General features: G+C 36.4%; 1 protein-coding gene across 4 annotated transcripts in view; it reads left to right on the top strand.

Annotated features, from left to right (window-relative positions):
* Positions 1 to 25,021, top strand: part of PARN (poly(A)-specific ribonuclease) — a 62,460-nt gene that overhangs the window by 7,713 nt on the left and 29,726 nt on the right. For all 4 annotated transcript variants that reach the window (XM_030002163.2, XM_030002165.2, XM_030002164.2 and 1 more), the window contains exons 10-20: positions 741 to 783; positions 1,439 to 1,519; positions 3,670 to 3,726; positions 4,812 to 4,889; positions 6,066 to 6,109; positions 6,601 to 6,643; positions 9,282 to 9,357; positions 11,591 to 11,701; positions 11,788 to 11,857; positions 18,588 to 18,643; positions 21,434 to 21,520. In XM_030002163.2, coding sequence (XP_029858023.1) covers positions 741 to 783; positions 1,439 to 1,519; positions 3,670 to 3,726; positions 4,812 to 4,889; positions 6,066 to 6,109; positions 6,601 to 6,643; positions 9,282 to 9,357; positions 11,591 to 11,701; positions 11,788 to 11,857; positions 18,588 to 18,643; positions 21,434 to 21,520 — 746 coding nt within the window. The remainder of the gene's footprint in view (positions 1 to 740; positions 784 to 1,438; positions 1,520 to 3,669; positions 3,727 to 4,811; positions 4,890 to 6,065; positions 6,110 to 6,600; positions 6,644 to 9,281; positions 9,358 to 11,590; positions 11,702 to 11,787; positions 11,858 to 18,587; positions 18,644 to 21,433; positions 21,521 to 25,021) is intronic.

The raw sequence follows: 25,021 nt of genomic DNA, 5'->3' as shown, positions 1-25,021 counted from the left end.
AGTAGCCAGAGGACGAAGGAAACATGCTGGTTCTGCAGTGGTTATATAATTGTGGTTAGTTTATTATAATGGGAAGAGCAGAGTAATATCTACTTGTTAAGCAGTGAAAGACAATATTCTCTGACCTTGCTATCGGTTGGATGCTCTGTGGTTCTGTGTATGGTAGTACTTTGGTAATTAACTGTGATTGTGGTAGAGTGATGCAACCCTGTAGCAGAGGTAATGACATTTGTATTAATATTTCATATTAAAGCTTACTGTTAGCAGGAAGTTCAGGGATGTTTATAAATCCTAGAATAAGTGACATATTAAAGGCATGCAGTCACCAAAGAAGTTGTCTTGTGGCTGCAAGTAAATGAGAGCTTTCTCACCAGTGTTTTGGTTTTGGATTTCTTGAAAGGAGAGATTCTACATTGTGATGAAATATGTAGATGATGTTTATTTGTAATGGTACTAAAATAAGAAGCTATAGGTTCCACAGCAATAGGATGGGAAATTGCATAAGAAAATACATTTTAGTGCTAGTTACTGTTAGGTAACTTAAGGAGGCCAATTTAACTAGCCTATTGCTTCAAATTTTCCATTATTTTAAATTAAAAAGGAACTTTTAATAGTTCTTTTGCACTTAAGACTTATAGGAATAATGAAACATGAAATTACCGAATCACTGTTGTGGTTTCAATATGCTAAATGCCAAATTAATAACTACTTATTTTTACTTTTCATTTGTTTTGATGTAGGTATCCAAAAGGTATCCATGTTGAAACTCTGGAGTCAGATAAGGTAACTAGGCATGTTACTACCTGTAACATCTGTTCTCTTTAAAGGAAATTGTATTTCTCGATTTTACCAACTCTCCTAACTTGTAGATCTAACTTGAGCTTTGTTATGCAAAATGCAAAACATTTTAAATGGAACGCAATGAATTAGTTTCTAAACATTAAATCTGACCAACATATGAAGTGTAAGCATGTATTTGTGTGGCATAATGTTATTATTATATTTTTAAAAGGATACTGAAAGGTATTTTAAGGTGTAGTGCATCTGATGTTCAGTATTCATGAAAAGTAGATCTTGATCTTAGAGGAGAAATAGTGGCATCACATGCTGTATCCTCCACTTGCCAGCACAAATCTCTGCTTCAAAAGATACTTGAAATCCACTATTTGCAAGGAGATGCTGATAGCCTTTCCTCAGAAGTAAAAAGTGGATTTAATAAAAGTTAGGTTTGGTGGATGAATCTAATGCAGCTTTCTAATGTAGGCTTTTGGGAGTAGGTGATAAAGTGGTGCTTACAATAGAAACAGTCATGTTGCCAAGTAACTGCTGCTGAGGTATGACTTAATTTTCTTTACAATGTGAATTTACAGAAACTTGCAGTGGTCTTAAATATGAACTTCTCAGGGTCAGTCGTCAAACTATACATTTTTTATTTTAGAAGGAGAGATATATTGTTATTAGCAAGGTAAACGAAGAAGAACGAAAAAGAAGAGAACAGCAGAAACAAGCAAAAGAACAGGTAAGTAAGTTCCATTTCATTACTTTACGTGAAAAGAGGGAGGGGGATAATCTATGACTTCAATCAGCTCTGCAAAATTGTGTGATAGGGTTTGGTAATATTTTGCTTTTGTTTGGCTGTGGCTATTGTCTGAAATTGATCCTCCAGATTCTACCAGATGACTTAGGCTTTACAATAGAGCAAGAAGAGTAGCAAGACAGTACAAAATCTTAAAGAATGAGTAATTGTAGAATACTGAACCAATATTCTGGAGCAGTGAATTCTTCCATGTATGAATCTGCTCTATCAGAGAAGCATGGTTTAGTAAAAGGAAACACCAGTTTATTGCATTTATTAGTGCTGTATAACAATAGTAATTGCAAAAAGTATTGCAGAAATTCTCAAGCAAGTTTTCACATTATTTGGATTCACAGTCTGTCCTTGGAGTAGTACTCTGTTACAGAACTTGCTTGCTCTTAGTTGTCCGAGTTAAAATGTCCTGTACTACTAATATGTCAGCTGACTTTTCTTGATAGAAACGTACTGCAAGCGACTACTGTAGTAACAAGTTGACTGGAAGGTCATGTCTGGTATATTCAGGCACTCTTATCGTTGTTTATGGGACTTGATATTTTTGCTTACTGACTCTGAGTCAAGTTTGAAGAAGTCATAAGACTTGAATTGTGGGAATTCTTAATTACACTCTTGTGATTTGTGCTTACATGTTTCAAGACAAAGTCAGTCTGGGTGGAGCAAATAATACTTGCATGCAGGGTGCCCCTTAAGAGGGAAAGAGATACCTAACAGAGACCTCAACAAATGTGACATCTCTTTTTCCAAAAGGCAAGTTAGGGATAATTTACTACTACAGTAGATTTTTCTGAAGCAGTCTTTATAGGTGTATTACTCTGACTAGTGGCATTCAGAGCTGAACTAAAGTAACAGTGAATGTTTTTATTGAGTTTCACTTCTGGTTGGATAAAGACAGATAACGCAAGGCAGAAATTACTTCCTTAGACCTGAAGAAGAAAAATCTGTTACAAATTCTTTAAGAGAAACTAAAACAGATGCTGTGGTCAGATTCCCCCACCCCCCCCAAGCCAATCTGAGTCAGTTTAAAATGTGTAACTCACATTATATAATATTGTAGTTGTATAATATTTCTTCTTATTTTTGTTTATATAAATAGTGAAGAATGTTTCTTCCCCAATCTCAATGTCAGCATAAAAATACAATCTGATTTAATAGAAATAACAGTCAGGATTCAACCTGTTGCATCTTATGACAATGTATGTAAAAAATATGGCTGAAGGTATGTAGCTTAATTTTAATATCTTCTTGAGCTGTTTGCAGTCTAATAGCTGTTGAGCTCTATTGAAGATTGACAATATTGACATATTGACAATGAACTGAGTACAGCTGTATTGGTCTGGTTGGGATGAAGTTAACTTCTTCGTAGTAGCCCATGTGTTTCTGTGCTTTGCATTTGTCGCTAAAACAGTGTTGATACCATAAAAGTGTTTTGGCTACTGCTGAACAGCGCTTGCACAGTGTCAAGGCTTTCTCTCTCTCTTCCACCCTCCTCCAAAAGCAAGTAGGCTGGGGGGGGTGGTCAAGAGGTTGGGAGGGGAGTTTGTGGTTATGGTGTTTATCTTCCCAAGCAACCTTTAAGCATGCTGAGGCCCTGCTTCCTGGGAAGTGGCTGGACATCTGCCTGCTGATGGGAAGTGATGAATGAATCCCTGGTTTTGCTTTGCTTGTGCATGCAGCTTTTCTTTTCTTACTAAACTGTCATTGTATTGATCCTATTGATCCACAAGTCTTTTTGCCTTCCCTTTGAAATTTTTTTTTTTCCTTCTATCCCCTGGGAAAGGGGAGTGAACAAAAGGCAGAGTGGGTGTTTGGCTTTTGGCCAGGGTCAACCCACCACAATAGCTTGTGACTTCTCCTACTGTACAGTGAACTAGAGCTACCTGTAGCAGTGGAATTCTGTCAGCAGCATCCTGCTTTGAACTCGTGTATCTTCCAAATACTGGCATTTCCTCTGTGGTCTGTTCTTGGCTACGTCTGAGAAACAGTTTGAGCCAAACTGGTGTGTCTGCCAGTTTGCAGGTACAGTTTTGACAATATTTGTATTTATGTTTCACTAATGTCAGAATATTTGCTTACAGGAAGAATTGAATGATGCGGTAGGATTTTCCAGAGTAGTTCATGCCATTGCTAATTCTGTAAGTTAACATGATTTTTAATGTACCTTTGGTTGTAAGAAAAAAAAAAAAAATCAAAGAATTCTTTTGCTGTAACATTTTGGAAGACAAGATGAAATACAAGTTAAAGTAGCTTCTTTTTTTGGTTTTTTTTTTTTTGTTTTTTGTTCAGTTGATGTTGCTTCATGTTTTACAATGGTTGAGTATGGTAGGTTAAGTAAACTCTTAAACTAATGACATGAACAACCTCATTCTTAGGGCTCTTAACAAGATTCTCTTAAGTAACTAAGCTTTGAGGGCTTTTCTCCTCTGTCCTGAAAAGATTGTTGATTTTGGTTTTTTGTGTTGTTGTTTTTTTTTTTTTTGTTTTTTTTTTTTTTTTTTTGTTTTTTTTTCCTGGCAGTTAAAGGCTTAATCAGAGAAGGTCATCTGGTTCTCTTCTATTTACATAGTTAAAATAGTCTATAGTTTTACATCTGTCACCTTCAGCCCAATTATTTTAATGTAGTTGTTATCAGCCTGCTGTGTAGAAAAAAAAATACGTATGCATATTGTTTTCTTTAGCAAATGGAGGATGCAGGGAAGCTGAAAAGGTTGTCATGTCAAATGAATCAAAGTTAATGTTCAAAAAATTTCTTGTACTTTTTCAAGAAGGAACTTGCTTGTACAACATCTGCCATGAAAGATTCTGCACTGTGAGAAGCCAGATCATGCCCCTAATAACTATTATGTATTTACAAACGTAAAGAATATATTGTGAGTTGTTGTACAAGTTGTAAATTAAAAGGACTGAGAAATCACTTGACTTCAATCTTAAATAGATTACATTTGGAAACCAGGTTGTAAGTAGCTGTTCTAGTGCATCTTCTCAACATTTCAAGCTGCTGCTGAGGGCTGTGATAAGTGGTTGGGACTAGAGGAAAAAGGAGTGGGTGCTCTGAGAGGATGGAGGAGTCTGTGGGGCAGGCAGAGAGTGAATGTGGAAGTTTGATTTGTATTTGTTCCCAGTTGCCCTTGGCTAGCATCTGGGGTAGGTGCTTTTCACATATGGCCTTTGCCATGGCTGTCATTGGAAGTGTAACTAACATTTAATGTTCTTTTCACAGGGCAAGCTTGTTATTGGGCACAATATGCTACTGGATGTTATGCATACCATACACCAGTTCTATTGTCCCCTACCTGATGTAAGTAATCTTCTGAACTTTGAGATGATGAAAAAAATGCCTTAATGTATTTGTCTTGAGTCTTATCTCCAAACTTTCTTGTGAATGGAAGCATATGACAGTCTACAGAAAAGTATTTTAAAAAGAACACTTGCTACTTCTGGGCTATTGCATTATTTTCTTAAATCTTCATGTAGAAAGCTTAGTTGGATTGAATTCTGCTCCTTTACATTTTTTTAAATGTTCAAATTAAACATTGGAATTGAATTGTGGTTTCTGCTCATATCTCTTAGTCCTTCAGAAACTGTTTGGATAATGGCAGGTAAATTTAACTGACTTGTTAAGATACTGATTTGGAGCTTTAGCATTATTGTGTGGCACTTTTCCCCCTGTAGTTTACAAAATGGGAATACATGTTTTCATGTAATAGTACAATTAACAGAATGATAAGAAATCTTGTAGCAGGATGATGTTTGTTGGGGTAAAGAGGTGGAATGTCTGAATAATAGGAGGGAGCATACTTTCATGACTGCAGTAGGGCAGTCGAACAGTTCATGACTGCGATAGTCTAACAATTTAGTTAAACTAAGCAATGTATTGGCACTGAGGACATTGTCTGAAGAAGCCAAAGGTCTCATTGGAAGGATGGCCCGCATGATGGTTATATTACTTGAAATCCTCAAAGGTTTGTGGGTGTTATGGGAAAGACTTGCTTATGAGATGGGAGAAGAAGTCTGGGACCTGTTTGGACAGTGTTGGAACATAAGCAGTTGTCAGTTGTTCCTGTGCTTTTGACACTTGGAATATCTAAACCTGTAGGCAGTCAGCTGTCCACCTGGACTGACTGCTTATATTTCATTGGCATATTAAATGATGGGAACATTTAAGTAGAACTGTTAGCACAGCTGGAATTAGAGGTAGTCTGGGTTGTATAATAGGATAGGGTGTTGGAGGTGATAGAACATTTCTCTTACGAATCACAGACAAATCAGAAATAATTAGTCTATAGTTCTATGTGATTGCGGGTTGTATTTATGGTAATGCTGGCAGATACATCTCTTATGAGGTGAGAGTTCAGTCACTGTGTCTCAGTTTTAGAATCCAGTTGGATAATTGTAGCTACTGCTATCTGTCATCTTGAGACTGATAAACAGTTAACTTATTTGGATTTTATCTTCCGGTTAAATGTTAAATTAGGACCTAAGTGAGTTCAAGGAGGTAACATCATGTGTCTTTCCCCGGTAAGTTCTTAGTTCAAACTTTCAACTGTTCTAGTATTGTTTTAGCAAGCTGATATTGTTTGTCCTAGCCTTGTAACCTAGCTGCTACTGGAAATAAAAATGGGAACAAGTTAGATAAATATAGTTTTTAAAGTATTCTGTAGCATCTCTTTTTCAGAAGAGTAAAGCTGTTGTTCTACTTCTTGGCAAAAGATGCAGCTTTGCTACCCACTTGCTTTTGGCATTAGGTTTGGTGTTTTGAATCTGCACTACATTTGGAACAAGATTTATTTGCTACTTATTGTTTGCATCTCTCGCTATTGCTTAGTTGCTGTCCTTTTTCTTCATGTTGAACAAAGCCAAGGAGTGTTTTGGCTGCTCTAAGATCTGAGAGTAATGTTTTAGTAGGGTGAAACTGCTGTTTCCCGGCTAATACACCAAAACGTTTTTGAGGATTTGGCAAAATGGATGTTCTTCCATTTCAACTTATTTAGCTCTTGCATTGTTTCTAGGCTATTGGATACTAAACTGATGGCAAGTACACAACCTTTTAAGGTAAATTAATATAATATTATAGAATGATTTGAAGATACAAGTTTGCATTAAGTGTGTATTGAAACACATGATTTATTTTTAGAGAAAAATGTCTAACAATGTTTTCTGTGATGCTCCTTTTTCATAAAAGAATGATTTTTCTTAACCCCTTATCTAGACTTACGAATTTTTAGAATACAAGTTTTTACTTTTATAAAAGTGACTTCTGTGTTTGTTGCAGTTTTAAGGTAACTTAGCAGCTTTAAATTCCAAAATATGTACAGTTTTTTTCTACTTAAAAATGTGATTAGCAGATTTTCTGTCTTGTAAATTAGCACATGACTGCATGTCTCCTCAGGAGGAAAAAAAGCGTTATTTGTGAACAAATAGGACCTGGAAGCTGCTTGTATAGTCAAAGCTTTAGAATATTGTGACTGATGACTTAGATTTGTCTAGAAGAAGATACTTGAACATCATCATTAAGCTTTATTGTGGCCTGCTGTTCAGTAGGTAGTCAGCTGGAGAAAAAAATTACAGGTTTCTCTTAAAACTTCTTGCAATGTGAGTGTTATTCTTCCAAAGAATTATTGTGATGAGGGATCATACTCTCTTGCTTTCCTATGTGCCTTTGGAATGAATTAATTAAAAAATATGCTGATGAAGCAGCATATATCTTTCTGCATACCTCTCTGACTACAGCATTGCATAACAGAAAACCTCATTAAAATGTACTTAGTAGATATTTTCAGGTTTGTCTTGCATACTACTGTAGTAAGAATAGAGGCTTTTATATTCTGAAACTAATGATCCTGCACAAGTTTTATGTTTTGTACAGTTATGTTGATATTTGTAGTTTCTACAGTAGGTGTTTGGGTTTTAGGCTACTGTTATCAAATGGTGCTTTGGGATGCCAATATAATGCATCATTTAAGCTTGTTGATGTACTGAGTTCTTGATAACTTTTCAGACTGCAGACTTAGTGATAACTGTAAACAGCTGTCTTGATTTAGAACCAAAGGAAATTTGGTCCTCAAAAATTTCAGGCAACTTTAAGAAAGATTGTGTAAGATTTTTTGTTTTCTCTTGCTATTGATTCTGCATGTTTTTTCCATTGTACTGATTGACAAAGTATATTTGATTAAGAGCTTGAAGAATCATAGAATCATTTAGGTTGGAAAAAACCTTTAAGATCATCTAGTCCAACTGTTAACCTAGCACTGCCAAGTCCACTGCTAAACCATATCCCTAAGCACCACATCTACACGTCTTTTAAATACTGCCAGGGATGGTGACTCCACCACTTCCCTGGGCAGCCTGTTCCGATGCCTGACAACCCCTTCAGTAAAGAAATTTTTCCTAATATCCAATCTAAACCTCCCCTGCTGCAACTTGAGGCCATTTCCTCTTGTCCTATCACTTGTTACTTGGGAGAAAAGACTGACACCCACCTCGCTACAACCTCCTTTCAGGCAGTTGTAGAGAGCGATAATGTCTCCCCTCAGCCTCCGTTTCTCCAGGCTAAACAGCCCCAGTTCCCTCAGCTGCTCCTCATAAGACTTGTGCTCTAGACCCTTCACCAGCTTCATTGCCTTTCTCTGGACACACTCCAGCACCTCAATGTCTTTCTTGTAGCGAGGGACCCAAAACTGAACACAGTGCTCAAGGTGCAGCCTCACCAGTGCTGAGTACAGGGGGACGATCACTTCCCTGCTCCTGCCAGCCACGCTATTTCTGATACAGGCCAGGATGCCGTTGGCCACCCGGGCACACTGCTGGCTCATGTTCAGCCATCTGTCAACCAGCACACCCAGGTCTTTTTCTGCCGGGCAGCTTTCCAGCCAGTCTTCCCCAAGCCTGTAGCGCTGCGTGGGGTTGTTGTGACCGAAGTGCAGGACCCAGCACTTGGCCTTGTTGAACCTCATACAATTGGCCTCGGCCCATCGATCCAGCCTGTCCAGATCCCTCTGTAGAGCCTTCCTACCGCCCAGCAGATCAACACTCCCGCCCAACTTGGTGTCATCTGCAAACTTATTGAGGGTGCACTCAAGAAGTTTGGTTTGAAGAAATTAATAATCCGTATACCTTTTTGTGACATCTTACATACGCGTATATAGATTCACTAATGCAACTTATTCATTAGTTTGCATTCACTTTAGCTAAGCTGAAGTGTAGGAGCAGCTTTCTGATTGTAAGGCTTCTTTCACTTTGTATTACTTTAAATCAGCAGTATTTACACTTACAAAACTATTCAAGAATGTCCAGTCAGCAAGCACACTTCAATAATCACCTTGAATGTCTTCAACCATTATGATCGCTATTTAGGATATTTTGCCTTGCTGTTTGTGCTGTGTTTTCCCTTGCCATGTACCATGCATGGAACCAGATTCAAATAGAAATATTACTTTGGCATAATTCATCATCAAGAATTCTGAAGAGTGCTAATAAATGCTTGTGACTCATTATGTTCCAAGTGAGGCCAGTTAACTGTTTAAAACTTGTCTTGACAGACTTCTCTGGTGTATGATTTTGAAATGAGGCTTTGTATAAATCCTTAGAGAACACAAGGTGGCAACAGTAAATACTCATTTTATCCTATTTGATTTCGTTTTCCAGGGAAAACGTGCTTGGCACTGGCAGTTAATAGTGTCTTTTCTTGCAGGAGATCATTAATAATACATCCCTTGCGGAACTGGAAAAGCGTTTGAAAGAGGTTCCATTCAGCCCTCCTAAAGTTGGTAAGGCTATATCAAAATGGTCTTATTTCTGAAGTGTTCTCCTCTTTCAGAGGAAAGAAAGTGTTTTGATTATTTTTGTTCTTGGTCTGAAATGTAAATTCCCCTATTAATACTTAGTGTTTTGATGATAGGGATAGTGCAGTCCTAAATATAACTATTAGTGGAAGTCAGTAGGAATCCTTCCACTTTATTTCAGATAATGGAAGAATGGATTTATTCAGTGAACAGCAGTGTCGTCATCTTCTAATGATGGCATTTTGGTTTTTTAGGTTGATTTTTGATGAGTAACTTGAAATTGTTTTAAAGCTGTTTCATTTGGCGATTGTTGTCCTTCAGATCAAATCCAGAGTACTCTAATAGGCACTTGGACAAACAAAACCAAGAAAACTTACACAGTAGTGACTAGTCATATGTGTTCTACAAATTACTAAAGTTCCTTTAGAGCTTTCTTTGCTTTGAGGTGAACAAAAGGATATTTAATCAAAGGGCAAGCTTATCTCAAGGTTCTGGAATTTTGCTTAAGCTGCTGATTTAGAAAAGAGAGGGCGATACTGAACAGTAGAGTGTGTTGAAAGGGAAAGTCTCAATGCTTAATCAAAAACAAGATGAGTGATACTTTTTATATTGCTGCTTGTGCAGAGCAGATGCACTTAAGCTGTAGTAACAGGAGAGATAATAAGATGGATATTCTACAGTCGTCTTGGACAATGAGCAGGAGCTTTTGGTCCCTAGACCTAACTGGTACCATGCATATGGAGTCTACGGTAATTGCGTGCAGACCTTTTAGTGGCATGTCCTCTGTAGCTGCTTCTCAGGATGTAACATAATTTGGCAGCTGTCAGGTGCTACGTTTTGCTGATGTAATGTACAATAATAATTTTACCAGTTTTGGTTTTTTTCTTGAGCAAAGTATGACCATAACGGTTAACTGACTCAGAAGTGTTAATATTTAATCAAAGATGATTGATGTAGTTCAGAATATCCAAAGCAAAGCATGTTTAAAAATACTAGAATACTTTCATTAACTGTTAATTTGTGTTTTCTTTTGGATATGTATCTATTAAAAAAAAAAAAAAAAAAAGAAGCACTAGGAAATGTCCTTTTCAGCTCAGCCAGTATAGCTTAACGTTGTCTGAATCTCAGACAACTTTATTTTTTTCAATAAATATTACAAGGGCTCATCTGAAAAAAGGCCTGATGTTTTGCTACTCTAGTTTTATATATAAAATTTGGATTCAAGTTTCATTTTACAAAATACAACAACTATATATGCTTACATATTTCCATTGTATAAGTTATGCTAGTATTTCTGTATCACTGTTTTAAATCCTGGGTATGTTTCATCATTGTTTTAGCTTCTTTTGCTAGGTTGAATGCAGTAAATTAAGCGGAACTTAATTTATTGATTTGATTTATTGACAGAACTTTTCAGTCTGTACCTTAAAGTAAGGGTCATGATTCTGGCTTTTTAAACAGTTAACTTTGTTCTTCCAGTCCTAGTCTCAGTATAACTTCTAGAGGAAAATGAGCTGGCTTTCTAGAGGTTGAGAAGTAGCTACAGATGTGAAATAACTTTGATGTTGGGAGTGGGAAAAATTTAAATGATAAAGAAAAAAGTATGGTGTGCACACATTTCTCTGTTACTGAGACTTGGGCACTTTCAGATGCTTCAGGGAAGTGCTTATCAAGGTTTCCACTTTCAGGGGTGATTCAAGGGATACTTCTCAAGGTCTTCACATAAACACCAAGCATGATTGTCAATAAAGACATCCTTTCATCACTTAGTTCCATCTTCCATCATTTAAATACCTTGAAAAATCTGACCCTAGGTCAATTGGATGGTTACCAAACAGGTTAATAGTAGAGTTTTCAATTAGCCTGAGTGTCTGTTCTTTTAAATGCAAGACAGTCAGGAAAAAAATACGCTGTGTGGAGAATCCTGCTGTCATTGCGTTAGTACTCCATTTTGGCTAAGTAGATCTGTGGATTAATAGCTTTTTAATAGGAAGGAGTTCCTATCGTAGGAGCCTATTATTATTTAAAAATGCAAAAGAACCTCTGTTTTTTTCAGAACTTCGGAAATGTCAGAACTTCGGAATTTTCAGAAATTCTGAAAATCATGTAAACTTACCTAAATGATGTTATGCTCTGACAAAATAAATGTGTGGGTAGGCATACAGGGCTGCCTTTAACTTCTGTGATAACGTGTTTACAAATTATTTTTTGTCCTCAGAAAGTGCAGAAGGGTTTCCAAGTTACGATACAGCTTCTGAACAACTTCACGAAGCAGGATATGATGCTTACATTACTGGACTGTGCTTTATCTCCATGGCTAATTTCCTAGGTACCTATGTAGTCTTTTTTTAAACTTTCTCCTTAGTACTGTCTGTAGCTGCTTATTACATACTGAATTTCTTCTCCTTTCATCAGGTTCCTTCCTCAGTCCTCCGAAAAACCATGTGTCTGCTAGATCAAAACTCATTGAACCTTTTTTTAACAAGTAAGTAGTTTTTGTATTAAAAGACCTGCTAAAACATGGAAATATTACTGGCCTTAGAATATATATCTTTAGCCTCAGAATCAATGGCTAACTGCATTTTTCTTTACACTTCAGTTTTGATTGGCTTTCTGGTTCATGCTAGTAATGCTGAAGAGAAGCCAGAATTTGTACAGTAAATACCTTTTCTTTTGGAGAGAATGATTTTTTTTTTCCTGCTAACCTGTAAAAGGACACTTGGAAGAGTACCTGGACTGCTTTAATGGCTTTGTCCATGCCAGTGTTGATAATATGTTTACAATTTAGAAAGTTCTTTCTGGAATAAGCTTTGGGAGTAGTAGAACTGAAGAAAAACTGGTCAGGTGTTCTTTATGTTGTAGGACACTGTCGGAAACTAGTGATTGTTTAGTGTACTTAGTTTTAACTGTCTGGAAAAACTGAAATATCCCTACTGTAATATCAATCCAAATAACACAAATCTATTGTATTAACATTATCAGGTAACCCATTTTTAAGAAGGTATAATAAACAGATATGGTTAGTAGTTTATGGGATGATGCTATGATCAGTATTTTGCTTTTGAATTGGATCTTCATGCAGATTACTTGAATAAATTGAAGTAAGACTTGAGAAATCTGGAAGTCTTTATGCATGGATTTGATTCTTTGCATACTTAATCTGTAGATTTTACCTTATGAAGCTTGTAAAGATAGTATAACCTGTCACATAAAGGTAAAGGAGTTGAAATTAAAAAGCTGCTAGTGCTTTGGTCTGTCTGTTTGTTTAAATTCAGGAGAAATTCCATCCTTTAAAACCCTATCATATAGGAGTTGGCAAAATTAATTATTTTAGCTTCAGGTGGCCCACACAAATGAGGGAATAATTGGGATCAATGGCTTTTAGCTTTCATTGGTCTGGAAACCAAATTACTATAGTGACAGCAGTTAGGTGATTCTCTTGACAGAGACATGTGAGGCAGTAACTCCATATGTTCTAGCAGATGTTATAAATTGTATGTACATTCCCTAAATTGAACATGGACCCGCAGTGACTGCTTGATTTGAATGTGAAGGTGATGATAGAATTGATCAGCATAATTTCATTTTAACATAGGATTTATCACAGGGTTGTTTGCAGTAACACCAGCATGCACACATGCCAACTAGTAGATGCCAGTTGAGGGGGTTATTTTTTCAATCATTAACCAAAATGCTTTCAGTTCATTCTGGAGATGCATATCTGCAACAAGTACAAACTGAAACTTCTAAAACTGCAACAAGAACATGTTAAATTTAAGCTTTTCAAGTTAATTAAGATGTGTACTTCAAATGTGACTTTCCTCTAACAGTGACACTTAAAAGTTTTGAGAGGAAGCCTGCCTGTGTCTGTTCTGGCTTCAGCGTTAACATTGCCTAAGTGTAACGAAAGGGAAAGTTAACAGAAAATTGTAGGGAGAACAACAGCTTTTTTTTTTTTTTTTTTAATGTTAAGCAAGAACTGAAAATTACTGTTTACAAGAAAAAAAGAAAGTTTATCCATTCTGTCATTATTTGGAACTTGTAGCTTCTTGTTTCAGAAAAGCTATATATTATTTTTAAATGATGGAAACTTGGAAGACTTGCCATGTCTTACTTTCACATGATCTTAGAAGCTTTGCCATAGTCTAACTAACATCTGCCACATCACCTCAGTCAGAGTTTGGAGATTAGACTGTCTCACCTTTTCCTTACAGTGAGCAGGCCAAGGCTTGTATTTTTAAAGCTATTTTTTTTTACTATAAAGCAAAATAAGAAACCAGAATAAGACAACTCCATTTATTTAATGATTTTTTTTAAGAAGAAAAAAGATTTAAGTACATTTCAGAAGTCAGAACTGTTAGATATTTAAATGCACAAGTCTTTTGCTCTGTTCAGTATGTCCTTGCAGACCAGATCTCTATTTTAGCACTTCGTCTGTTTAGCACCTCTAAGTAGCGTCCAGGGCTTGTGCAATTTACATAGTTATCTTAAGGTCCCTAGTAAGTATGTTGCTTCTGGGGCTTTTTTGCAGGTTTGCTCTGGGCTGCCAGCTAGCTTCCTGCTACAGCTAGTTTTCTCTAGTTTGTGGTCTAGAATCTTTCCCTAGCTGAGCATCCTCTCTTCCTCCTGGGAAGAAAAAAAACTATCTTCCTCCTTCCTCCAGAAGTTCTACCTGATCCTGTGGGCAGCAGTCAGAACAAGGAAACCTTTTCCTTTGTGCTGTAGTCATGTTCTTCAAGCAAAACACAAACTACAACATGCAAACAGTAAGCTAAACAAATGAAAGTTATACTATCTGTCACAAAAGTTTTTTCCTGAAAGAAGCTGAACAGAGTAGTTTGTTTATTATAAGGCATTTTATTTAGAAGCAATGTTCTCAGTTTGAACTACTATCAAGATAGTCTTGAAAATGTACTTTAAAGCAGACCACTTTATGATTCTCTGGGTTGCTTATAAAGTCTTAATTTCAAGATCTTTGAACACTAGGTGTTAAATACAGTTCAGAGATTAAACTTTTACATGATTGGTGTGACTGACAGGATTTTGGAAATGTTTTCTGTTTGAATAGACTTGTCACTAATGTGAATAGCGGGAGTAAATTTAAAGCTGAAAAATCAAGCTTTGATTTTTACAAACTTAACCTTCAAAGGAAAGTAATACTTTTTTTCAGTAGCTATTTTGACCTCTTTTGTTATGTCAGCAAAGTTAGGGAGCTTCCTGGCTTGCCGTTCAAGAGTGGTGGCAAGCATATAGGTTAACGTTCATACAGGTTAATGATGAACATAGGTAAAATCTTTAGTTTCAACTTCTTGTAAGAGTGGAACTGATTAAAAACAGACTTTTCCTTAGGGTTGTTTGGCTCTTAGGCATAATGCAGTTAAGTTGTATGATAAACAACTCAAGAAGCCAAGAAATCCAGAGATGCATTTCTGTAATCTTTATGCTTCATTGTATATACAACATGTTTGAAAAATCATGTTCATGTGAACAATCTGCTGTGAGTAATCCCTGGTGAACACTTATGAGTTGAGATTATGGGACTTTTTACATTGTAATATCTAAACTCTTATGTGGATAATTTGAATGCTATATTGTGTTACATACTTTGGAGTTGAGTTGAAATTTTTTGACCTGTTTTGTTTAGAGCAACATGTCTTCTTCCATACCTCCCTGCCCCGCATCCGCAAGCCCCTCCCAAACTTTTAGTGGCAACGATATTTCAGATCTCTTTGGGTTGTTTGAATGTTGTTTTTTTCTTTTGATGTAGCTGGAGGCAGGGGGTGAGAGAGGTGTAGAGAAATGAAAACACAACTCAGTTTTACTGAGCTGAATAGCATGATGGTCTGTAGAAATATAAATTATTTTAGAAATTTTCTTTTCATACAAAGGGATATCAGAAACTAAAATTTGTGCAAATAGCTTGGTTTTGTGCTATATTTGTGGAAAATGTCTCATCAGGGAGCTAGGTTCTCTGGCACGTATTGCAAATCAGTCAATTTCTCCTTCTGCTTTTCTATATTAATTTAATTTTCATTGCAAAATTAGTGCAAAGGAATGTCAATGTGCTTTTCTGCAGTTTGACCGATAGCTTTTCAGTCACAGTGGAAGAGTAAGCAATTGTTGTTCTTGTGCTTTCAGCCACATGTGGCTGTACTAGTTACTGATCTGGGTTGGTAAACTGATCTGGGTTTAAAAAGATGCCTTTTCTTTTTTCAGCTGCATCAGCTTCTCTACACAGTTCATCACACAGCTGTGAAAACTTTCATCCTAGCTCAGTGCAGAGGAAGAATGTTGACTACTTGAGACTACTTATGCATTGCTGTGAAGTGGCATGATCATAGCCTTGCTCTCCTTATTTTACTTGACTTGCCACAGAAGCAATTGTCTTCCAAGTGGCTGTCTCAAAATACCTCAAAGTTCCTAGGGATATTGTTGTATACTGAGGAATAGACCTCTGTCCTCTGACTGTGTGATGTGGCTGTAGCCTCTAAACAGTGTAGGAAATAACCTTTTTTAGCTTGGTCAGTATAGCTTTTAAATGGTTGTGAATTAATGTAGTGAAAAGCAATGTCATAGCTACAACTTCACAAATCTAGCTAATTTAATATAAAGTAGGGTTCATGTTGTCATACCGAACAACCTTATTAGTTTAAATTTTCTGTAGATAGATGAGGAATCTTACAACCATAATTATGGATACTTAATTATGGATTATGCTGCAATTCAGTGTTCGTAATCCATGTGATATAAGTTAGTGCTACAAGATGCAGTTACTGCTGTAATGTACTTTAAGTGCACTTAATAATAAAATTGGTATTTATACTGCCTCTTTAGGAAAGCGTGTGTGTTTGTGTGTGTATGTACTGTTTAGAGACATAGTTCTTTGACCAAACAAGTAGTTGTAGGATTTGTCTCAGAGGATAAAAACCAGATCTTAATTAATCTCAGGTATATGCTTTTTTTTTCTTTTTTTGGTATAAGTCTGTTTTTGCTGTTGGCCACTGTGTTGCTTTCCTCAATGTGATGAAACCTGGGGGAAGGCAGTTTAACTAGTATTCTCCCCAGAAATTTTTGTTGTATTTTTAGTAAACTTCATCTTTATTTTTTTGCTACCTAGGAAACTAAACTAGTTATTTGAGTACTTTAAAAAGTAGCTGGTTCCAAGAATTCTATGAAAGCTTTTTCTTCAGGTAGCTCAACTTAAACCAAATCTGTGGGTTTTTTTTTTTGTTTGATTTTTTTGTTGTTTGTTTGTTTGGTTGGTTTTTTATAACTTTTGCTATCCTGCATGGATGATGGACAACCTTCATCCAGTGAAGGCTAAACTGCTTTTACTGACTAGCTGAAATACTGTGTATTTAGGCTATGCTTATCCCCTGCAAAGAAGGCTGTGGCTCCTACTAAGAGTGACATTGACATTATTTCAGATGAAGACATGAGCACAAATCATAGGTAGTAAGTGGAACTGAGCATCTTTCGACAGTCTGAAGTGAAGTCCAGCTTACTAGCAGAGCACAGATCCCAGACTTGCAAGTTCTTTTCTGCCCAGCTAGGGTGCTCTGTGATAGTGGTATGATCCCACTTGCTGTGTTCCACCAGAGATGGAATATAGTCACCTCCCTTCTATTCCTCATTGGAAGATGTGTCCCACACTCCCTCTTTGTATTCCCCCTCCCTTTAATCTCATAAATGATACCCTTCTGGGCTGATCACTGTGTCTCCTGTCTATTGTTTTCTGGGTGGATGGGGGTTTTTTTTGTTTCTTTTTTGAGCAATAGCACTGCATGTCTTCTCAGTATAACCCCGAATCTCTAGGATATGTCAGAGTAAGGATGTTTTTCTCTGTTTCCTTCTGGAAGCTGTGTTCTGAAGCTAGCTTTATTCTCAAGGTGTCGCTCCTGTCCTGTTTGTATGGATAGCTATAATGAAGCCAAGGCTGCTAGAAGTATGGCACCTAAGGCTAAACATAAGAAGAAACTCTGGCTCCTTTGTAAAATATCTCCATTACTCAGTAGTGCTATGCTGGAATTGTTAAAGTTTCTGAAGTTAATTGATGCTGATGTTTCTAATTTTTACTGATAAAATTCCATTTAGGTTCTGCAGTGCTCAGGGGGACGCAGTGCATATTATACCATATCTTCCTTGAGACTCAGCAAGAGAAATTAGATGGGACAGTGTATCATAACTGGTGCCAGTTCTCTGAGGACCCTCTGTCATATAGCCCATTTTCTCCCCAGTGGTTTTTTTTTTTTCTTTCCTCTGAGTATTTATAGTAAAGACAAGTTATCAACTGCATTCCAGTAGACTTTCCAGTGGTACAAGTAACCATAAGGACATAATATTCAAACTCTTAAAAACCAATAGTGAGTGTGGTATGATACCAAGAATCTCTAGGGAATTACAGATCAGTCTGCACACTTAAAATGTTTTTATTAGCTGTTTATATCAGTTATTACTTAGTTGAATAGAGTAACTGTAATCTGGTAAGCATTTTAGAAGCTTTTTGAAGTTACGATAGAAAAGTTATTCATTTTAGCCCTCCAGTGAACACTATATACAGCAGATGTTTTGTAACAGTAATGTGGCATCTATACCTATGATAGGATTTTAGAGTACTTACCTTATTTTGGAGGAAAATGGTTTTCAGAGCTGAATATGAGCTTTTATTGAAAGCATTTCTTGAATATTTTGAGAAACTCTTCAGTTACATGCTAAAGGGCAAAAGACTCATCCCTGTTACCTCCACTAAAGTGCTGTGATGGCTTTTGCAGTTTTAGGGTTTTAAGATCCATTCTGTCTAAAGCATGATGCAGTGCTCAGAAAATGGGAAAGTATATGTGTATTTAGAGTGACAGCTTTTGCACTATCCACTGTGTAACTGGTTCTTAACTGTGCAGAGCTGCTACTTTCTAAATGTTCATTTCCCCACTTGTTTTAATTGTTTTCAGCAGTATCAATTTGGGACTTCTTTGTTCTTGTTTTGTTGAATAAGTAAAATTACTAGCATGATGCCAAGTAACTTCTTGAATCTGGATTGGTCGATAATGGATTGGACTTAATTAGAGGGCCTGTTTGTGCTAATATAGCTTAAGATATGGTTGGGGTGATTAATTCTGCTTCTTCAGAAGCAACATCTAAAAAACTGTAAAAAGGAAAGCTTGTTAAAAGGTCTTTAGGCAGAAATTTGCTAATGGTGCTTTTCCGTTTTGCTTCAGGCTCTTTCTTATGAGAGTTATGGACATACCATATCTCAATTTGGAAGGACCAGACTGTAAGTAGCTCATTTCATTGTAAACTTACTACCATTCTGACAAATTTCCTGGAGGAGGAAGTGTACAGATTAATTATCGTATATCTAAAGCATGGGATATCAGCTGTGTTTAGGTTATTAGCCACTTATCAAATGATCTAAATGTCACCTTTTTTTTTTTTTTTGAATGAAATAGTAAAACCATAAGTTCTTCAACTTTGACCAGAGAATCTGCATTATAAAGGGGATTGACTAGAACAGCTTAAACTATTGTAACTAAATGTAACAGAGTTTGAAGTTAACACCTTTATGGTTATTTTGGGTCATTATTCTTAGGTACCATACAACATAAAAAGTGGGATCTTAACACTTTCCCCCTCTCCCCTCACCCCAGCAGTAAAAACAGGATGCAAACTAGTGAAGAGCAAATGGTTCTGAAAATCTTCTGGCCGTTTCACAATTTGTGTGCAGCAGTACCTTTACTGAACTTCAGTCAAAACATCAGAATTCTTTTGCCACATGAGATTATGATAACATAAATGGAAAAATATTACTTGAAATATTTTTACATTTCACATTATTTCAGGTTACAGACCTGGGGCTCTAATAAGTTGCTAATGCATTTAAATGAAAACAGATTTTACTAATATAAAGGTCCTTAATGTTATGGGATGTTACACTATGAGGGAGAAAATGTCGGATGAGTGTTACCACTGATGTCTTGACTTACAAAAATGTGAAGCCCTGGAGGTCAGTCTAGTCCTCAACTAGATGAAAGCTTAGTTTTATACTGTGAAGTCAGATACACAAATGTTGTAAAAATGATACCCATCTGGAAGCAATATTGATGTGAAGATGTTTTCTACTCCATGGATCGGAAAGCTCAGACTGGAGGATGACCCTTATTAGATGCTAGTTTAATGGTAACAGAATGCAGTTCTAGAAAGATGGAAGTAACTACTGGGGAGAAAAATATATGCTGTAAGGGCATATATTTAGTTTTTAAATGCAGTTAGGTGATCAGATCACTGAGCTCTGGCTCTGCGGATCTATTGGAATGGTTGTCTAATTATGTTGCATACTTCTTTCCCCAACTGTTTGATATTGAGTGGAAGAATAGATAAATACTTTGGGTCATTGAGAGAATGCCAAAGTTACTAAGCTGTAAAGATGCTACTTCCACTTGCTAGCCAACTTACAGGATTGTTTTGATACTTTGCCAAGAAGAGCTGCCAAAAAAGAATCTGCCTCTGAAAGTCTGTCTCTCTTATCTGAAAAGCACTACTGTAGAACAGACTGTTGCAGATGTTACAGCATAATCTGAACCAGGAAGACTTTCTAAGCTTCAAAACGGAAAGTACATCTAGGGTGGTATGTTTGGCTGGCTGCTTTAGAAACTTACTTCTATTCTGAGATTTAAATGCTACTGTATGTTGAGGAAGCTATCTGGTTGGTTGTTGACTGTAGGGGCATTTTTGCAGAGAATTGAAGCCACAGAAAGAATAAGGTCACACTTCTGTGGTAGATGTACTTGGAGACTGTATATTAAAAAAAAAAAAAAAAAAAAAAAAGGTGAGGTGTGGCTAACTAGATGACTGTCATAAGTCTTGTGTTTGTCAGTTTATTTGTCCTGTAGTGTTTCCAATGTGGTCAAGTTAAAATCTGATCATATAAAGCTGTGTGTAGTTAACCCTTGAGTTAGCTTTAACAGACCGTAGCAGTAAATTATAAAGTGGAACACTCCACTTTAATGGTTCAGCCTCTGTCTAACATCAAATGTAAAATGGCAAGGGAACATCTAGCAGTGTCATGCATAAAACCATAAATCTCTGCAGATACCTGTGGAGAGGCTCAATTAATGATTTGTAAATAGTTTCATATGAAAGTAGAAAATATTTCAATATCTTTGTACCTTAAAATACCTGATTCCACTTGTTTCTTTTTAAAATATGACAGGAATTCACAGGTTCTAAAAGCTCAAGTATCTAGTGAAAGGAACTTCATTTGTTTGTACATTGTGGTGATTTCTTATGTACAAATGATCTTTACCGGGCAAGCTCAAAGGTCCCTCTTGTTCAGTAGCCTGCCTCTGTTGATGACCAAACCCAGATGTGTAGCGGGAAGTATGTAAAAGTAAGGCAGATATATAGTGATAATTTCTGCTGTACTCTTACCTCGTCCAGCAGTTTGACTTGGATTCTCTCTCTCAAATTCACAAAGCTCCAAATAACTTTCAGTGTACACCAAAGACGACTTCTGTACTTCTTCTTTAGATGTTGGCCTTTACATGCTATTTTTTTTCTTGGTGCAGTTTTTAATTAAAAAAAAAAAAAAAAAAGTCTGTCAGTGTGTATATTCTAGCTTGTACCTAATGTAACATGAAAACTGAATTGAACATTGTTTCACAGTAAATTTTTTATTGACAGAAAAATAGCAACATTGAATTATTGCTAAGAATTTTTTAAAGCTAGACCTGGAGCATGAAGAAGCTGTTGGTTTTTCCTTCTGTCCTTGAACTTGGCGCAAAGGATGCGAAGGACTGGGTTTGTGGGCATTTCCCACTGCATGTGATGCTGTTTCAATGTCTTACACAGATGAGCTAGTAGGATTTAGTATGTCTATTTCATGCATAATTGCAGGCATATTTTCATTGGTGCCTGATGTAGATTCACAGATCTTGGCCTATTTTCTTATTTAAAAAGAAAGAAAGAAAATAAAAAAAACCTACATGACCATATTGGATAAATTTCTTATGATATTCTAAAAATAGTAGTGTGACTCTTATTTAACAAATGCTTTTTTGTTTTGCAGTGCAGCCAAAACGAGATCATGTTCTTCATGTTACTTTTCCCAAAGAGTGGAAAACTAGTGACCTTTACCAGCTTTTCAGTGCCTTTGGTGAGTGATATAGTCTATCCTTCCTTCCTTCCTTATATTCCCCTCTCCCCCCCCCCCCCCCCCCCCCCCCCCCCCCCCCCGCCTTGGCCATTAGCAAGTACCCCTGGTTTTGTTTGTTATTTTTTACACATTAACAGATGAAGATTTGCTCCTAGTATAGGTAATGATGAATTGCTTTTTGTAATTTTTGAATGATGTCCTGTGGACTTTCTTTGTAATGATGTGTTGAAAATGTCTGCCCTGATGAACTGTTCTTTAGAAATTTTTTTATGTGGTGCTTGTTGAATATCGTAGATCTTTGATCCTTTTATTTACAGCTTCTCCTGGGAGGAGGTAAGAGTTTATATAGGTGGGTAAAGGGAAGGGGGATTGGTGTGAAAAGGCATATCAAGGTTTTAGGAATAAGGTTCATCCTGCAGTCTGCTTAAAGCCAGGTGCTAACTTACATGAGTTTAGGCAAGCAAGCAAGCTTGAAAATAGCCAATTTGATTTTCAAGATTGTGAACACCATCCAAGTCAGAAGGAACAACAAAAAAAGCTGTCTAATAATTGGGGACTAGTAGTCCTGTTGTTTCTCTACTAAGTATTAGTCTATAATGTAAGGACATGGAGATCCTAATTAATTTACAGTGATCTCCTGATACCTAACTCTTGCAGCAGGAAACAGTGGTTATGCTTCGCGTCCCTAAATCAGACCAAGAATGATCTTTCATACAGCCTTGTGTTGGATGTTGTTTCCAAGATTTTTATTGCAGATTGGTTTCTAGTTTCTTATTTGAAAAAGATCTTTTGGGCTTGCAAATAATTTGAAATTATTTTTCTGGGGCTCCCCCCCCCCCCCCCCCCCCGCCCCGAGACGTAACTTCTTTCCATTTCTTAAAACATTTAATGTAAAACAAAAATTACACTCTTATTAAAATAATTTTTTGCATGATTTTCCAGAAATATTTATTTGCAATACTTACAATATGTTATTGGAAGTAGCTTATTAAATGTTATGTATAATAGACATCTATGCATCTCTGGACCTATATAAAGTTCACTCAGTTCCTTCTGACTTTGATCTGTACTGCAGCATGATGCCAGTATAATGCTGGATAGCATTTAGTATTCCCGATTGGGAAATCTAGAATGTGAGAATGTAGAAAGTTACTGAGATTCTTCTAGAGTTGCTATGACAGGGGTAAGAAACAGCACAGTTTGGACATTGTTACTATAGGCTTTTAAAGACTCAGCCATATAATTTTTCTTATTTTATCAACTCCCCTTCAGTGTTGGTGTGAAACGCAAGCAGAGATCACTACCACCAGGGGTCACAGTTACACATCTCAAAATACTATTCAGTTTTGAAATTCCCATTTCTCTCACTTCTCCAGATTTCAGAGCTGAATGTTTTCATACCTGGATTTACAAACTCCTGGTATTTGGGTAGTACTTAATCTATATTTTGGTTTAGGTCTTATTGCCATGGTATCTCAAAACAAACTGCAGATTATTCTTTCCAAAATTCTAGGAGTACCCATGCTTTTTCAGTTGTAGCTAGACAGAGAGACAGTGTGGCGCAATGTGAGGTTAAGTGATTTGCCAAAAGAAAAAAAAAAATATGGCAGTAACAGACATGAATTATCCCGATTTTTTACACCGTTAAACAAAAGTATTTTTAAATTAAGCTTTTACCTGGATTAAAAATCAATTGTTAAGTTAAATAGCAACATTAATCTGACTTTATAGAAAAATTATTTTGAATTTGTTTTAGCCTAGTATGAATTGAAGCAGAGTTGTAATCTTCCATGAGGCTTCTAATGAAAGCAGTGAAACAGCTGAAGGGGCTGCAGTGTCAGACTTGGAACTGGCTTATGTTTGCTACTCTAGAAGGGTTGTTCATGATTCTGAAGTCTTTCAGTACTGCAAGCATACCAAGTGGACACCTGTTCATGCAAGATGTTTTTATAGTCTCATGGGTGAATGTAGTTTCACTGTACAAGTACTTGCAGTACTATGCAGTCTCTTAGAACACTTACTTTCTTTAAATTCTTAAATTTGTGTAGTTTATTTGGTCATGCTGATGTGAAATATGAAGGTATTAAAATAGTATTTGCTGGAATACAGCTTCTGTGTGTAGCCTTCGCTTCTACTTAAATGAATATATTTGATGGGCTTTAATTAAAACACATACTATCAAAGTATTATAAAAAATACTTCTTAAAAATTTTCCCAGTGAGTGGAGTCAAACCTATGCATTGTATTTTGTGAGAGCGTGAGAGTTGTCTTTAAGAGGGAGGTGAATGCTGGGGTAGTTCATGGAGTCATAGTGATCTTGAAGATGCATAAATTACTTATTTTAAAACGTAACCAGTCCTTTGGGTGTTTAAATCTTGTTCTAGTAGTCCAAACCACTACACAGGCGAGTTTTAAGTGACTCTTAAGCACGTTTTTGAGACTCATTTAAAAGTTCCATGCACTATGACATCTGTTCCTGTTAACCACTGTACTGCAAAATCAGTGTTTAACTTTTCTTAAAAAAAAAAAAAAAATAGGTGGAGCTTGAAAAATGTCCTTTCAAAGGTGAACAGTCTAGTTCAAGGTATATATAAATAAAGTGTTCTTCCGAGCTTATGTTCATATAGACATGTGAGTTTTGAGTGTTGGTTTTTTGGTTTGTGGGGCTTTTTTGGGCATGGGGCGGGGTTTTTTTTTGTTTGTTTGGTTTTTGTTGTTTCTTTTGGTTTTGTTTTTGTGGGGTTTTTAAAAGTTTAATTCTATTTTTCTCTCTGCATTTCTGGCCTTTCCTCCTTTTTCTCATGCCAACATTTCCTTCAGCTGTTCTTGCTTTCTTGGTACCCTGTCTTCCTGCCAGAAAGGTGGAAGCTCGGTTAACCCTTCTCAATTATTCACCAGGAAAATGTTGTTTGTGTTCAATATATGCGTCAACCTTTGCTTGTAGAATAAAAGCTTCAACTATTTCTATTATCTGATGCAGTCAGTGTCCAGAAACTGTTAGCAATTCTATCATGGTGTCAATGTGGTCATTTTTTTGTTTTGTTTTTTTTTTAAATTAAATTGTAAGAAAATGGAATATATTAATAAACTTTTTTGGTTAAATGAAGGTCTATATAGTCCAAATACCTATCCAAAGTGTTTAATTGCCACTAACAGTTCTGTAGGAAATATATAAGAACAGAGGTAAAGTAAAACAACTTTCCTGCCTTCTAGCAATCTATAACTTAGGGACTCATGAGCTAGAAGTCACACTTGCATCTTTTCACTTGATCCTGTCACAGCTTTCTGTAAGTCAGTCTAAAATCCTTCTTTATCCCATATATGTTCTTGTCATCCACAGCACTCAGTGGCAGTTCCCTAACTGCAAATTAAGCGTTGTATGAAAAATTCTTTTGGTTTTAAAACTCCTGTATATTTTATTAGATGTCCCTTAGTTGTTTTATAATGAAATAGTGAATCCCCTCTGTACATCTTTCTTTTAATTTCTGTTGTCATATCTTC

Source organism: Aquila chrysaetos, chromosome 25 (genome assembly GCF_900496995.4).
Source record: "Aquila chrysaetos chrysaetos chromosome 25, bAquChr1.4, whole genome shotgun sequence".
Lineage (NCBI taxonomy): Eukaryota > Metazoa > Chordata > Aves > Accipitriformes > Accipitridae > Aquila > Aquila chrysaetos.
The sequence above is the reverse complement of the archived record's forward strand: the minus strand, read 5'-3'. Positions and strand labels throughout refer to the sequence as shown.